The sequence below is a fragment of the Heteronotia binoei genome, chromosome 15, assembly GCF_032191835.1.
Source record: "Heteronotia binoei isolate CCM8104 ecotype False Entrance Well chromosome 15, APGP_CSIRO_Hbin_v1, whole genome shotgun sequence".
Taxonomy (NCBI): domain Eukaryota; kingdom Metazoa; phylum Chordata; class Lepidosauria; order Squamata; family Gekkonidae; genus Heteronotia; species Heteronotia binoei.
Window position 1 is genome coordinate 43,407,208 of NC_083237.1, and position 17,343 is coordinate 43,424,550.

A 17,343-nucleotide genomic window follows, 5' to 3' on the forward strand; every position below is an offset into this window, starting at 1 on the left:
GTTACGATGGATATTTTGCATGATGGTTGTTGCTTAGCGGATTCTTTCTATAACATCTTCATAATCAGCCCTCTAGGAACTCTCCCTGTCATTTGGGTCATTCTACTTCTGGATTTTGGCTGGTCAAATAATTCCTTCTTTCTTTTCCCAAGCAAAGCTACTTCGGTTATTCTCCAGCATTTCTGCTGTCCCTGTGCCAGGGACATTCTTGCGGATTCATTGTTCAGCTTTCCCAAACCTGCTGCTGGAAACTGCTAGTCATCTTTCTCCTTTGAGGTGTAAACAGCTCCTCCCAGGGTGTTCTCCCCAAATCCCTGCCCTTGCATGCCCTGGCAGGAGGTGTTCTCTGCTGCAGACAACAGCTTGTGCCTGATTCAAGGGAGGTGCACCGAAAGGGAAGAGCTGGGCAGCTCTCTGCAGCTGTGGTTAAAGTTTACAGAAGGGAAGGATTTCCTCAGATTGGCGTATGGGGACAGAGAGGAAGGGAGAGAGAGAGAGAGAATTCTGCCCTGTTGTATTTTTGATCTTTGCCTTTCTCGCACAATGCTGCAGTGCTTGGCGGAGCCTGAGCAGAGAACTTTCAGAGTCGTGCTCCTGAGGTAAGATCATCTCAGTCATGCTGAACCTGTACACAGTTCTTCTAGGACTTCTGGTCCTCTTGCCCTTCTTGGGAAATCTCTTCTTCCCTTACATTTGGCTGGACTTGAAGATATTCTTCCAGACCATATATGTGGGATACAGGTGTGGCAGGCGTCTCCAGAGCAAGCCTATCTTCACTATCGTGGACCTGTTTTTAGCAAAAGTCCGGAAGCACCCCGCAAAGACCCTAATTCTCTTTGAAGATGAGGCCTATACCTACCAAGACATCGACAGGCTCAGCAACCAGGCAGCTCGAGTCTTCCAGGGCCAGGTGGGGCTGAAAGAAGGAGAAACGGCAGCTGTTTTCCTGAAGAACTGCCCTGCCTACATCTGGGCCTGGTTCGGCCTGGCAAAGATCGGCTGTGCCACAGCGTGTGTCAACTATAATGTCCGCTCCAAGGTTCTGTTGCACGCCCTCAGCTCCTGCGAAACCAAGGTGCTCCTGACCACTCCAGGTAAGGAGAATATTGTGCAAAGTGAGAGATCCAAAATGGAAAAAAATAATGCCATGTCTCTGCTACTGGGGGCTGAAAAAACCTGAGGTAATTCTAACATAGTCCTCTCTTCTCTGCACAGCCCTGATGCTTCTTTTCCAATTCATGAGAAGATAGTGGGATGCCAAAGCTCCCATGTTGAACACTGGGGGAAAGTTGCCGATTAAATTAACGTTTGTAGAATTGCTGCCTTTGATGCCCGTTTTGCCTGAAACCAGTTTCAGAGCTTGAGGCTACCTTGACAGTTGGATCTGTATGCTCCAGGTAGCCAAACTCCAGACCTAGTCAAATATTCTATTATAAATTGTGCAAATGATCAATAATAGTTAATTCCACAACATACCTTCCAACAATATGATTCTATACTCTATATAAACAAGTTAATTCAAGAATAGCTAATGCCACAATGTACTCTATGACAATGAGTGCATAGAAAAGAACATCCACCACCCATATGATGAGGTATAGAGAACCCCCATCAACTGCTAAGTCTTTTTGTCCTTGAACCCAACCAATAAGTGGATCTCTGCCGACTGGAATTGAGTTGGATTGAAGTTTAAAGACAGTCTTCACTCCTGTATTCATCACATGACTTGGGACAGCAGAGATCCACTTGTAAAGATGTTATTGACTGGGTTCAAGGACAGAAAGACAAGTGGATCTCTGCCAACTGGAATCGAGTTGGATTGAAGTTCAAAGACTTATCTTTACTCCTATATTCACCACAACACTTGGGATGGCAGAGATCTGCATGCAGAGAAGTTATTGACTGGGCTCAAGGACAAAAAGACTTACTGGTTGGACTGATGTGGATTCTCTCTTCCTCCTCATATGAATAGTGGATGTCTTTTCTATGCACTTGTTGATATAGAATATACTGTGGGATTAACTATTCTTGATCATTTGCATGATTTATAATAGAATATTTGACTGTTTTTGTAATTTGTGAGCACTGAGACTGTTACACGGGGGCGTTTTGCTTTTGGTGTAGTGGTTAAGTGCGTGGACTCTTATCTGGGAGAACCGAGTTTGATTCCCCACTCATCCACTTGCACCTGCTGGAATGGCCTTGGGTTATCCATAGCTGTGGCAGAGGTTGTCCTTGAAAGGGCAGCTGCTGTGAGAGCCCTCTCAGCCACACCCACCTCACAGGGTGTCTGTTGTGGGGAGAGAAGATATAGAACAGGAGTATAAGGAACGTTGGCTCTCCAGATGTTTTTTGCCTACAACTCCCATCAGCCCCAGCCAGCAGACTCCAGACCTAAGCAGGTGTTAGCTCTGCAGAGTTTGGCAATGTGTGTTAACACCAGCGGTGAGAATGGGGGAAGGGCACAGTGTTAATCTTGTGAAATTGCAGAAGGGCACATGTTTCTCTGGTAGATCACGAGTCTGCTGCCTTTTGTCTTTAAAGAGCCAAACCACATCAACATTCCCAGCACAGTCTCAGAGGGCAGCCCTGTTGATCTGCAGTAGAACAGTTCGATTTGAGTCCAGTGGCAACCAGAGTTTCAGGGTGCAAGCTTTCAAAACACTTGTTAGTCTCTAAGGTGTTCCCACACTCAAATCTAACTGTTCACAGCACTAGATCAACAAAGAGCCAGTATAACAAAGCCCCATTTGTTTCACTGATAACATACTATGTAACATTATTAAACATGAACTTAACATTGTGGACTGCAGACAGTTGGAGTCATACAATTTCCACCACCCAGACCTTGGTTTTTACAAGTCCTTTATTAGGAAGTGCACAGGTGAGGTCTTGCAGAAAAATATACGCAGGAACACCTGTGTACTGAGAGCCAGCTTGGTGTAGTGGTTAAGTGTGCGGACTCTTATCTGGGAGAACGAGTTTGATTCCCCACTCCTTCACTTGCACCTGCTGGCATGGCCTTGGGTCAGCCATAGCTCTGGCAGAGGTTGTCCTTGAAAGGGCAGCTTCTGGGAGAGCTCTCTCAGCCCCACCCACCTCACAGGGTGTCTGTTGTGGGGGAGGAAGGTAAAGGAGATTGTGAGCTGCTCTGAGACTCTTCGGAGTGGAGAGCAGGATATAAATCCAATATCTTCTTCTTCTACTGTCATAAATCTGCACAGGGTTTGCATTTGGATTCCTGGCAATGGTGTTCCCTCTAAGCTGAGTTAGCATGAGCTAGCTCACAGATTTTCAGCCTCCAGCTCACACATTCTTGTTTTAGTTCAGAAAGGATGACCTCAGAGCACAATAATTTATGCAGTAGCTCACAACTTTAATGCCAGTAGCTCACAAAGCACAATTTTTGCTCACAAGGCTCTGCAGCTTAAAGGGATCAACTGTGCACCTCTGTTGTTCCCCTTTTGATAAAGCAGCTCTTAGAAGCCCTTTACTCTCACAAAAACCTTGCCATTCATTCCGTTCATAGACTGGCTATTCTAGCAGCATCCTCCCCCACCCTGCAATATATCTTAATTTTCTTTTCTATTCTTGTGTGTGTGCATGTGTGTGTTTCTGCACCTGGAAGTCATGGTGACCTCTAGTGACTTGACCTCTCCTGGGGGCCTGGAGGCTAATCAGGGAGGTGGCTGAATAAAGGCTGCTCCATCCTCCCGACTTCTGGTGTTCCATGGAGGTCTCCCATCCAAGTGCTTGCCAGAGCAGACGCTGCATAACTTCTGAGATCTGACAATATTAGGCTTGCCTGGGCTATCCAGGTCAGGGCTTAATTTTCTTGTTTTGAAAAATCATATCTGGTCCTGAAACTTAACCACATTTCGGCATGGACCCCTGTTGTGTAAGTTTGAACTTCGCTTAGACACACCTCAGGCATTGTGTTTTAAGTCTCCAAAACAATTTTACAAACCCACCTCATCTCAGCTGAGGTTCATGCATTGAGGGAGGGGGGTTCATAAAACCTGTCATAATAAGGGTCAAAGGTTGGGTTGCCCACATCCAGGTGAGAAAAATTGGAGAGAAGTCACGGAGCCATTCTGAGCATAAGCCGGTTTGTAAAATTGTATAACTTATTGAAATATCCCATGCTGGAAGAGTAATCAAAGCAGGAGTGCCAAGTCAACTTCCTGTTCATCGGGACTCCTTCATGTGATTGTGAATTCCACCGAGTTGATACTTTATCAGCCAGTTTGGTGTAGTGGTTGTGTGCAGACTCTTATCTGGGAGAACTGGGTTTGATTCCCCACTCCTCCACTTGCACCTGCTGGAATGGCCTTGGGTTAGCCATAGCTCTCACAGAGGTTGTCCTTGAAAGGGCAGCTGCTGTGAGAATCTTCTCACCCCCACCCACCTCACAGGGTGTCTGTTGTGAGGGGAGAAGATATAGGAGACTGTAAGCGCTCTGAGTCTCTGATTCAGAGAGAAGGGCGGAGTATAAACCTGCAGTCTTCTTTATATTGGGATTCCTTGGGAACCCTTTCAAGTGGATACCTTACTGTATATTGTATACAAAAATGTGAATTCTTTGTAATTATTGTATGTTCACCTTCAGGATATTTATTGTCAATATATATTTTAGCAATTTTGGACACTATAACCTTTAGTTGTTTTCTATAAACACATCCAGGTGAGGCCTGGAGATCACCCAACATTCGAATTGTTCTCCAGAAAACAGAGACCAGCTCCCCTGGAGAAAGTAGCTACTTTGGAGGGTGGACTCTATGAATTAGATACTGCTGAGCTCCCTCCCCAAACCCCACTTCCCCCAGACTCCACCCACAACGTTGCCATGAATTTCCCAACCTGGAGTTGACAACCCTAGAAAGCACACATTGCACAGACTTTCATGTCTGTTCTACAAAGCTTATTTTTCTTTACCAAAGGCAATGTCAAGCATTGTATACTCATTTTATATTGTAGAAGCCAGACTTGAGAACTGTTACTTTTATATCGTAGAATTCAATTCAGATTGTAGAGTTGTTGCTAACCCAGAATTAAACGTGGACACATCAAAATAGCAGCCCCCACCTTTCTTCTTTCACTTTTACTAACAGATGCAGGAATGTCCTCTTTGAAGATAAGACCTCCTGGGACTTGTTCCCAGGCCCAGCCAGGCCTGGACCCAGGATGTGCTAGTCGCAATATAGATAAGGAACCCAGCGTGTGAATTTCACACGTGAATGTAGAATTGTTTATAGAACCTTTGATGTGCCATTTTAAAGCATGTATTCTAGTGCTACAAAGTATCAGTTCCAATCTTCAGTTCGAATGAGCCACATGGATTATCAATAAACCTAACTTTGTTTCAAAAGCCAAGGACTGGTTATTTTGAAATCTCATGCTTGACAGGCAAGCCACTAGAACGAGGGATTGCCAGGCCCAACTTGGAATATCTGGGGACTCTTGGAGTGGAGCCAGGAGACTTTGGGGGTGGAGCCAGGATCAAGGGTGTGGCAAGCATGATTGAACTCTGAAGGGAGTTCTGGCCATCACATTTAAAGGGATCGTGTTCCTTTTACATGCCTGCCCTTCGCTGGAAATATTGGAGGATGGGGGCACCTTCTTTTGAGGCTCATAGAATTGGAGGCTCATAGAATTGAACTTTATTTTAAGGAGAGGCACCTGATGCTGTATGGAAAATTTTGTGCCTCTACCACAAAAAACAGCCCCTTGGAGCCCCAGATATCCACAGATTGATTCTCCACTATACCCTATGGGGACTGGTCTCTATAGGGTATAATGGAGTACCCAGCAGACATTCAACTCCCCCCACACACACTTTCTGATAACCCTGAAGTAGGGGGCGAGCCTGCAAACCAGGGGATCCCCTGCCCTCAACTGAGGATTGGCAGTACTACCAGTTATTTCAAAGAGGAAAATAGCTCAGGGAGGGGGGGGGCTCTTTAACTCCGAGTACATCTTGTTACAATGAAGTTGACCTGAACAAAAGTAAACTGAAGGCATGCTTTGAAGATGACCTTCGCAATATCTGGGTGATGTGTTCCAGTTTGGATTTGGGGCAGGATTTTAATCCAGGGTATAAAAGGCAAGGCAAATAAACCCTTTGCTCTGCAGCAGTGAAAGTAACAACCTCACTGATTCAACATTAATGAGCCAGTGTGGTGTCATGGTTAGACTACAGTCTGGGAGACCCAGGTTCAAATCCCCCACTCAGCTATCAAAGCTCGCTGGGTGATCTTGGGCCAGTCCCATGCTCTTAGCCTAATCAATCTCACATAGTTGTTGGGAAGACATAAATTGGAGGAAAGGAAAGGCCCCCTGTGCAAGCACCAGTCGTTTCCGACTCTGGGGTGACGTTGCTTTCACATTTTCATGGCAGACTTTTTACGGGGTGGTTTGCCATTGCCTTCTCCAGTCTTTTTTTACACTTCCCCCCCAGCAAGCTGGGTACTCATTTTACCGACCTCGGAAGGATGGAAGGCTGAGTCAACCTTGGGCCAGCTACTTGAATCCAGCTTCCGCCGGAATTGAATTCAGGTCATGAGCAGAGAGTTCAGACCACAGTACTGCAATACTGCTGCTTTGCCACTCTGCGCCACAAGGAAAGGAGAACAATGTAAAAGCCACTTTGAATCCCCAGTGAGGAGAAAGGCAGGCTATAAATGAAGCAAATAAATAATGGGGAAAGGTCTAAGTGCAGGGGCGGGGTGGCAGGAAACGTGTCTTTGTTTGGTTTTTCTAATGGTTAATTGGAGCGGCTCCCTGAGAACCCTAGAATTCAAAAGAGAAGTGAAAGGGGAAGTTTCTGGTCTAAGCAATTGTACTGTTAAAGAAATCTATTCTCCCCCTCCCCCACCCTCAAGGTGGATATACAGGAATCTGTCTCCCTGATGTTTCAGATAACTTTTTAAAACTCCCATGAAATCAAGATGTGCTCCAGACAAGGGAACTAATAGAGGTGGGCAAATTGAATGGACTGTCACCATCTAATCCAAAAGGCATTTGGCGTAGAGTTCATGCTTGATATGCAGCTGCAGTAGCATCGGCTGTGCTTTGAAGAATTTGTTTCAAGCACAACAAGAAGCACTCTGGTAAATCTGGCAAAACAATTGTGGTTAGAAATTGCATTGATTTATGTATTTATGTCATGTATACCCTGACTTTCTCCCCAGCGGGGACACAAAGCAGCTTACCTCATTCTTCCCATGTCTTCTATTTTATACCAACAACGACCCTGTGAGGTAGATTAGGCTAAGCGTTCACAACTGGCCAAAGGTCACTTAGCAGACTGCCATGGCAGAGTGCAGACCGGAACCTAGGACCCTCAGACCCTGGTCTGACAACCACTATGCCACTAGAATTGTCAGCTCCCGACTGGGATACCTGGAGATTTTGCGGGTGGAGCCTGAGGAGGGGGCAGGGCTTGATGAGGGGAGGGACTTCAATGGGGTATGAAGAAGATATTGGATTTATATCCTTCCCTATACTCTGAATCTCAGAGTGGTCACAATCTCCTTTACTTCCCCCCCACACACACACACAACAGACACCCTGTGAGGTGGGTAGGGCTGAGAGAGGTCTTGCAGCAGCTACCCTTTCAAGGACAACTCCTACATGAGCTATGACTGACCCAAGGCCATTCCAGCAGGTGCAAGTGGAGGAGTGGGGAATCAAACCCATTTCTCCCAGATAAGAGTCCACACACTTAACCACTACACCAAACTGGCTCTCAAGTCATAGAGTCCATCTTCCAATGTGGCCATTTTCTGCTGATGAACTGATCTCTGTTGCCTGGAGATCAGTTGTAATAGTGGGAGATCTCCAGCTACCACCTGGAGGTTGGCAGCCCTGTAATACCACATTGGTTCTCACACTGTGGGGACATGGGAAGGGATTCTATTATTGCTACAAACCTCCCTATAGGTTTCAACAAATATATATGCTGTGGCTCTTCTGCAATACTGTCTCTAGGCAAGGCCCGCCTCCCCTGCAGCACCCCCTTTCCCTCAGTTATCAACTTTATATCAATTACAAAAGCAAACTATTTAATTATACTGACAGTTTAACTGCCATTTTTTTAATTGTTACTCTCAGTTTGATTTTCCTTGTTGTTTGCTTAAGTTTATTGCTATCTGGTGATTTTTATCAGGTGGCTTAAAAGAAAATGGTGCAAGGATCCTAAACCAGGGGTTCCCAGTCTTTTTGGTATGGTGACCCACAAGCCCAAACTTACTTGGTACCAATGCTGGCCCAAGGCTTTTTGTCACCAGAGGCAAACTATGACCCCTGCCACCATCTAGTTCAGCATTTTTTTTCTGCACTGGCTAACCAGATGTTTTTGAAGAACCAACAAACATTTCACAAAGGGCACAGCTGCATCCACAATATGAACCCCAAGCAGGTGGCATTCTGACATATGCAGCCTTTGCCTGTGGAGGTTACATTCCAGCCTTTGACCACCCTCTCTTTCTCCATTGCTCTCTCTGTTCTCCTCTAAAGTCCTCACTCATTTTAGCGACCATCAGGACACATTTGACTTGGTCAACATGGATGTGCAGTGAAGAAAAAATACCAACTAATGAATGACATGGAAGATGCAGTTTACAGGGGCAGACCTTGGTTTCCCTAATATGGAAGAGGGCAGTGGAAAGGGAAGGGCTGGCCATTAAGGTGGGCTGGCCCATGGCCCATTATCAGATGCTTCATGACCTCCTTTTGGTTTCGACCTTCAGGTTGGGAAACACTGTTCTAAACCACCTTTATATAGAAGAGCAGGAGAGAAATGCACAAAGCCCTTGAACCATGGTGGACATGACATTTAAGAAATGAGCGCTTCTTTGGAGGGACAGGTTTTCTTGTTTTGGCATTTTTGTATTTTTCTGTGCATGCGTGAGTGTGTGTGTCTGCACCCAGAAGACATGGTGACCTCAGGTGACTGACCCCTACTGTGGAGGTCTGAAAGTGTATTCAGGGAGGTACCTGGCTGAACAAAGCCTTCCCTCACCTTTGGTATTCCATCCAAGTACTTGCCAGAGTCGGCCCTGCTAAGCTTCTGAGTTCTGAAGAGATTGGACTTGTCTGGGCTATCTAGGTCAGGGCAGAGGAAGGACACTTTCTCCCCTCTCAAAGAGGCAGTAATCCAGTGCTACCCCACCTGACCAATTTTTTGAGGTAACCCTGCAGTACAAACATGGTGGATGCCTTGTAGATAAGAAGAGCCCTGCTGGATCAGATCAGTGATGCATCTAGTCTAGTAGCCTGCCTCACACAATGGCCAACCAAGTCCTCTGGAGGGCCAACAACGGGGCACAGAGGCCAAAGCCTTCCCCTGATGTTGCCTCCTGGTTCTGGGATTCACATTCTCTGAATGTGGAGGTTCCCCTCGGTCACCATGACTAGTAGCTGCTATAAGAAGAGCCCTGCAGGTCTTTTTCAGGCCACCCAGATTGGTGCCATTTCCCCTGAACCTGCCCCTGCACTCTATGCCATTGGAGGGCTTTCTGAGCCCTATATAGCTAGTTAAGGGGTGAACCAGTTGTCAGAAATCTCCTGCTGTCCGGCGGGTGGCAGTTGCAGCTGCTGAGAGGGGCAGGGTAAATTGTCATGCATTTGCAGCGGCAAATTGCTTAACCTGAGTTCATGCACCAGTTTAAAACAATAAATTCCTCAGGGGTGAAAAGGGACATAGGAGTCTTATCTCACTATGGATACTAATTTCCTGCATTTCTCCTCTGCTGTAATCTAGCTAGTTATGATGCACACTGTGCTTCTGCACCCTGAGTTCCTTCTTTGCAACACCCCTCCCTGTATCCTCTATGCCTTTCTGGTTGGGATACTGGAACCGGAGATCTCCATTCCAGTCTGCATCTGAAGAAGGGAGCTTTGACTCTCGAAAACTTATGCCCCCAGGATCTTGTTGGTCTCTAAGGGTTTCCCCACTCCCACCCCACAAGTTAGAGCTGTTCAACAGTGGAATTGGCTACCTAGGGAGGTGGTGAGCTCCTCCTCACCACCAGTTTGGCAAAAGTCAGTTTGGTGTAGTGGTTAAGTGTGAGGACTCTAATCTGGGAGAACCGACTTTGATTCCCCACTCTTTCACATGCACCTGCATCTGACGAAGAGAGCTGTGTTTCTCAAAAGCTTATGCTACAATAAAATCTTTAGTCTTAAAAGTGCAACTGGACTCTTCACTATTTTGCAGCAGCAGCCTAACACGGCTAACTCCTTTGAAACTATGCACCTGCTATCTTGGGCCAGTCACAGTTCTCTCAGAGCTGTTCTCTCAAGAGCAGCTTTCAGTCAGAGGTGTCTCAGCCCCACCCACTTCACAGGGTGTCTTTTGTGGGGAGAGGAAGGGAAGGAGATTGTAAATTGCTCTGAGACTCTGAGTGAAGGGTGGGGTATAAATCCAATCTCTTCTGTCTTCTGTTCTCACTGGCAGACTTTAAACAGCGGCTGGACAAACACTTGTCAAGGATGCTCTAGTCTAGACTGATCCTGCCTTGAGGAGGGGGTTGGACTAGGTGGCCTGTATGACCCCTTCCAACTCTGTGATTTTATGGTTCTATGGCGCTGCTAGTCTCCACTCTTGCTGTCCTGTAGCAGCAAGGAGCATTTTTTATTGTTACTCTCACTGTTTGTTTTTCCTTGTTGTTTGCTAGGCCTATATTGCCAGAGGGAAGCAGCCCATTTCTGAATTATACTAGCTGGTCATTCTTGGTCAAACACCATTTATTTGTTTGTTTGTTTAATTTATAACCTGCCCCCTCTCCTTAACAGAGAACTCTGGTTCACAGCATATACAAACATAGTATGAAACTTAAATTAAGGTTGAGTAGATCATAAAGCCTATAAATACAAATAAACACAATAAACAGATTCTAATTAAAACTCAACCAGTCTTGGTTAATTAAATGCTGCACAAAACAAGGCAGCCTTGTGTGCCTTATGGAATCCTAATAGATCCTCTGTCACACGAATCTCTTTGGGGAGCTGGTTTCAGAAGGCAGGGGCAGCCACCAAAAGGCCCTTGCCCTAATGGATGGTAAACGGGCTATCTGTGGACCAGATATCTGCAGTCGGCCTCATGATGAACACTTAAGGAGGTGAGGGGGTAATATCTTTCCTGTTCATAGAATTTAGGGTTTTCCTTTCAGTGTTGCAAATGGGTTCACAAAAAATAACAAAATATGGTCTCACTGAACACTTTGTCTTTTCTCTTTTCCTCCTCTGAAGATTTCAAAACAGCAATTGAGGACATCCTGCCCAGCCTCAGGAAGGAAGGGATAAAAGTTTTCTATCTGAGCAAAGATTCCCCCACTGAGGGGGTGGAAGCCTTGCTGGGACAAATCAAATCCAGCTCTGCTGAGGCCATACCCTTTTCCTTCCGAGCTAACCTCGCTCCTGAATCTGCATCCTTATATATTTTCACCTCTGGAACCACAGGTAAGGGGGAAGAAATTTGAGGGGGTAGTGAGGGGGGAGGAACTGAAGGACACTCTGTGCCGGGAAATTTCTCACCCTCCCTCCCAAGAACATAAGAAGACACCTGCTGGGTCAGACCAGAGGTCTATCTAGTCCAGCATCCTGTGTCACACAGTGGCCAACCAATTCCTCTGGAGGTCCAACAACAGGGCATAGAGGCTGTGGCCTTCCCCCTGTGTTTCCTCCTGGCACTGGGATTCTGAGGCTCACTGCCCTTGAACATGGAGGTTCTCTTTTGTCACCATGGCTAGTAGCTGTCTATGCCTGTTGCCATCACTACATCCTCTGGCAATGAATTCCACATCTGCATCACTCTCTGCGTAAAGAAGTATTTCCTTCTGTCCATCCTAATCTACTGCCCATCAATTTCATTGGATGCCCTTGAGTTCTAATACTTTGGGAGAAGGAGAGAGAAAAATCTCTCTTTAGCCTTCCCCTGGATTGTTTTAATGGGGGACAGCTATGCGATTTAAATCAGGAAACACACTACAGAGTCCTCAAATTCCCCCATTGGTCCATGTCTTCTGAGAGTTCTTTAATCAGAACTTAATTTTCATGTAGGGAGTCCAGATACTTCTTGGAATCATAGTATGCAAGATTGTAAGCAAGACTGCCAACTCTGCATAGGGAAATTCCTGGGGATTTGGGGATGGAGTCTGGAGGGGACAGGATGTGGGGCGGGGAGAAACCTCAATGGGGTAGAATGCCAAAGAGTCCACCCTCCAAAGCAGCCATTTTCTCCAAGGGAGCTGATCTCTGCAGCCTGGAGATTAGTAGCAATTCCCAAGAGAACACCAACCCTCACCTGAAGGTTGGCAGCTTTAGTCTTAAGCCTCTTCCCATGTCATTTACTTGATCTGAAATGGCCCTGTCTGCAAAATATGAATAGCATTATGCAAGCAAAGGATCAAACGTGGTCTAAGAGATACAAAGAAGCAAAAAAACACCACGAACCCAACATGTGATATCACTTCTGGGATGAAACCATAGGTGACATCATCGTATCAACACAGTGCTCTAGGATTCACTCCAAACTCTATGGTTTAATCATAGTTTGAATGAATCCTGGAGTGCAACCCCTATGCAATGATGTCTGGTTTTGTAAAGGAAGTGGCATTGCACGTTGATATGCTTAATCACTTGTTCTAGCCCCTGAATTCTCCCTAAGTCTCTGCAACCTTCAATTTAGGGCTGACTGAAAGCTGATTCATAGCACAGAAAAAAAAGATCTATTGGGTCTGCTCTTAACTCTCCAAGGACTGCCACTGCAGTGAGTGCCCTGGAATTGTTACATGGATATAAAAAGAAAGAACCTTCCTGTTGTTCCCAGAGTTCAGGAAATAAATCCAATCCATACCTTGGAGTTTGCTTTCAATGAATTTACTGCAACAGGTTTTTGCAAAATGATGGTAGCTGATTGCAGGCCACTAAGGCAACAGAGAGGCCTTCAGAGCACAAACATTTACACAGTGGAACTCACAGCAGAAAGAGAAAACAAGAGGGAGGCTGAACTACAAGAGAAAACAAAGTAGGAGTCCAGTAGCACCTTTAAGACCAACAAAGTTTTAGTCAGAATGGAAACTTTTGTGTGCATGCACGCTTCTTCAGACAAGGAATGAGGTGCAGTGAGCAGGGCTACATATAGCTGGTGGGCAGGGGTTTAGAATGCAAAGTGGTACAAAGTTAAAATCCAATGGCAGAATAGCAAAATTAACAGATTGAGAAAACCTTTGATCTGAGTAGCATTAGCGTGGGAAACCAATACAGTAACATGTCAGAATGTGAGAATGTCTGTTAATTATTCTTTTGCTAGTAAGCCTGGGCCAAAATGAATGCATTTCTTTCTCAGAAGTTTTTTCCATCCAACTAATTTACCTTTTAGCATGTAACATATATATATATATATATAAACATCATTCTAGTTTGCCATTAGAAAACAAATACATTAAAATATAGTGGAAGATGGGTTTAATATATGTAATGAGATAAACAGCCAATATCTCTTATTTGAGTATGTCAGTACAAAAAACATTATTCTGATACACTATTCTAAAAAAGTAATGCATTGGAATACTGTGGATATATAGCTACACTTGATGAAACAGGGCTGCCCACTTGGATCTATCTACAAGAGAAAACATTCAGTAAACCTCCAACTCTAGAGAATTCTCCACAATGCTCCCTAGAGTACAAGTGGACAAAACTACAGTATTTACAGTAACTAGACTCTTAGCAAACTGTCACTTCTCCAACATCTGTTTCTTGCTTAGGGGAAACTAAGTGCTCCTCTTTTCTTTCTCTGCCTGCCTCCAGGGCTACCCAAAGCTGCCATCGTCAATCACAAAAGGCTGGCGCGTATGTCCAGCGTCTTTCACCTGTGGGGGATCTCTCCTGAGGACATTGTCTACACCGCACTCCCCTTGTACCACACAGCTGGGCTTGTGGTGGGGTTTGGAGGGTGCTTGGAGGTTGGTATGTATAGCAAGTCCATGAAAGTCTAAGTTCACCATCACTCTAGGTGTGTGCGATTGACACTGGTAGAAACAGAAGTACTAGGTGGAGGCCTGTCAGCACTTGCAGAAGGGAGGACTCTAGGTGTGTGCGATTGACACTAGTAGAAACAAAAATACTAGGTGGAGGCCTGTCAGCACTTGCAGAAGGGAGGACGAGAAGGGTTAGGGAATTGGGAAATTTCCCTTCTTTCTCTCCAGTGTGAGAAAACACAAGATAAACCACACTCTGTGTTTGTGCGTGTGTGTGTGTAAAGTGCCATCAGGTGACTTCTTCTGGTGACCCCAGCAAGAAGCTTTCAAGGCAGGTGAGAAGCAAAGGTGGTTGACCATTGCATTTCTCTGCAGAACCTGTCTTGCTGGTCTCTCTTTCAAGTACCAACCCCGCTTAGCTTGAGATGTGACTAAATAGAACTGTCTTCCCTGCTGCCTTCCCTCTTGAGCTACTCTTTTAATAGGTCTGTATCCGTGAAATGGTATCAGCCCTTCTCAATTGGCAATGAACCATAGCTGTATATGCCTTATAATGTCACTGAAAGCCTGTGTAGTATAGTGGTTAGCATGTTGGTCTGGGAAATCTGAGTTCAAAACCTCACCCAGCCATGAAGCTTTCTTTGTGACTTTGGGTGAGTCCCACTCTTTCAGCCCAGCCTATCTCATGGGGCTGTTATGAGGATCAACTGTGGAGGGGGGGGGGGGCAGAGAATGACATATGCTGCCCCTAAATGCCTTGGAAAGGAGAGGCAAGGTAAAAAATGGGATGTAGACAGAGATATTGCTGAAATCTGGCTAACTGAGCAGAAGGTTTCTCCTTATAGCAGCGCCAACCTCACGGCCTCACTGGATCTCTTTAACTCAGTCTCTTCGGGGTATTTTACTTTGTTATTATCTGATGGAAATAGAATTTACTTCTTAGGGGACCACAGCAGCTTTGTTTGTTCTTCCCAAAAATATAGGCTCTCGAGAACTTTAACTCAAACCACAGATTTATTATAACACAAAGTCTTTAAACTGGGGATATGGGAGATATTTACACAGGCTAACACGTTGCTCAGTTGTTTCAGGCTTTACATTAACTTTTTCCTTCTTGAGTCTCTCAGGTTTCAGTTCACAGTTTTCCTATAACTCACTCTCCACCTCTAGCCAAGGTCTGGCCTCTTGGGAATGATGCGCCACCCCTCGACTGGAGCCACTATTACCAGTCCTTCTGGTGTCTCAGACCCACATCCGCTCCCTCAACCACCTCACTAGATCTTCAGAGTTGTCTATAGGTGTCTGTGACCGTTCAGGTCTTGACTGACTCACACACACACAGCCCTCTTGGCTGGTTTTGTCGAGCTTGCAGCCTCTGGAAGTCTTTCCCGCCACTGTCTCAAGCTCCTTCACAGGATCAGCTGCCCTCCCAGCCTCGGTCAGGCACGAACTGACCCTCTCAGTCTCTGTCAGGCCCCAACACTGACAGACTTCTGACTGAATGACTGCCTCAGCAGTTTCTGTCACTCAACCACTTTCCCTCCCTGAGAGCTCCGAGCACTTTGCCCCCACCCTCAGGTCACCTGACGCAGGCCGTGTGCGTCTTCAGTTTCTGGTTAACCCCTAGCTTTCCGTCACACTCCTCTAGCCCCAAATTCCAAACATTCTTTCTTTTTTCCTCCAAAGGTTAAGCTCTGGGGAAACAAACCAGTTTTGCACATTAGCAGCAAAATCTTTCTCTGTGTGGCATTGACTGGGTGTTCCCCTTGTTATGAAGTTGAGAGTCTTTCTATCTATTCCCCTGGGGGCAGTTTTAGCACCTCAAACATGAGGGAGGGACCAAATTGACAGCAATGCCAGTGTTTGCTTTGCAGCTATTAATTTTAGCTTGGAAACTGTGCTCATGTTAAGATCTGGGGCGGGGTTCCTCATCATATCTGTTTTCATCCTTGGTGTGGCATATCACCACTCCCAAATAACCTTCTCTGTCTCTCCCATAAGGTTGCACGTGTGTTTTGAAGTCAAAGTTCTCTGTTTCCCAATTCTGGGATGATTGTAGACGGTACCGTGTCTCTGTGATCCAGTACGTAGGAGAAGTAATGCGCTACCTGTGTCATGCACCACCGGTGAGTAACACATTACTCATGATAGATCAGTGTCACACAAAATGTTGCAAAGAGTTAAGATCTCATACAGGTGTGTGTGGGTGATACAGACATCAGAAATTCCTGACACCAGGGCCAAGATCATACCATGGAGTTCTAATATGTCTCTTTATGCACAGTTCCATGCAGTTTTGTCACTAAATCTTGCCCAGTTACACTCCTTATTACAGCCCCCATACCATGTGGCTTTTGTTCAAACAGGTCCTAGGATCCTCAGTGTAGCTTTTTGAGCGACTAAAGGGGATTTTCACCTTTCTTTTTCACCAGTGACTGGATCCAACCAAATGTTTTCAGTAGATGAGGGGCTATAGCTCTGTAGCAGCCCATGTGTTTTGCATGCTAAGTTCCATCCTTCCAACCTCCATACAAGCGGGTCTGAGGTCGTAGAGATGGCTTCCACCCATGAATTTGCTTGATCCTCATTTGGCAGTAAAGTGAGGTATGAATATCTGGATGGATGGATGTCTAGGTCAGACAGAACCAACAGATCCCGTATTGGGCACTTCATATTAAACAGGCATTGAAGGCTTATCTTTTAGATAGACTTTGGGTTGGATCCAGCCAGCTTTTTCTCCAAAATGATCTCCAGCACAGCCTTCTGAGTGGTCAAACGGGACCCTTCCTTCCTTTTTTTTACCAGCAGAAAAGCTGTTTGGAAGAGGTGGTTGGAACCAACCCTTTGGTTGTATCCATCCACTCCTGTATATTTCTTACAGAGGAAAACCTTGCAGGTTAATGATTACACTAGGTTAGATGGGACATTTCTCCATGGATTGGGTTGGGTCGGGTGTGGGGGGGAGTCCTATACAATCTGGTAGGAAGTAAGACCCAGGGTCTGATTCATATTGGGACCAGAACATGGGAGGAAAATGGGGCTTCAGACCTCTTCCACCATATCCCTGACCCGAAATGGCTCAGGGGACATTTGTCTGGTTAACAGGTGGGTCTATGACGACCTTATTTGTGGAGAAATGTATCGTCTAGTTTACCTCTCAGTGGTTTTGTAGCACAATATGGGTCATTGCAAACAAATAGGGTTGTGTGGTTATTCCTGGCAGCTGGCAGGGACATGTGAGCTGCTACATCCTCTGCATCACTACTACATCCCTTCTGGAGGAAACCTGTAAGTAACATAAGGTAGCTCTAGGAAACACCATATATTGCTGGTTTCACCATAGCATCCCTGGCAATTC

At 45.7% G+C, this 17,343-nt stretch overlaps 1 protein-coding gene across 1 annotated transcript in view; it reads left to right on the forward strand.

Moving 5' to 3' along the window:
• Positions 1-370: 370 nt before the first annotated feature.
• SLC27A5 (solute carrier family 27 member 5) overlaps positions 371-17,343 on the forward strand; it is a 33,106-nt gene continuing 16,133 nt past the window's right edge. The window contains exons 1-4 of the mRNA XM_060255958.1: positions 371-1,094; positions 11,254-11,463; positions 13,816-13,974; positions 15,987-16,111. Coding sequence (XP_060111941.1) covers positions 617-1,094; positions 11,254-11,463; positions 13,816-13,974; positions 15,987-16,111 — 972 coding nt within the window. The 5' untranslated portion in view covers positions 371-616. The remainder of the gene's footprint in view (positions 1,095-11,253; positions 11,464-13,815; positions 13,975-15,986; positions 16,112-17,343) is intronic.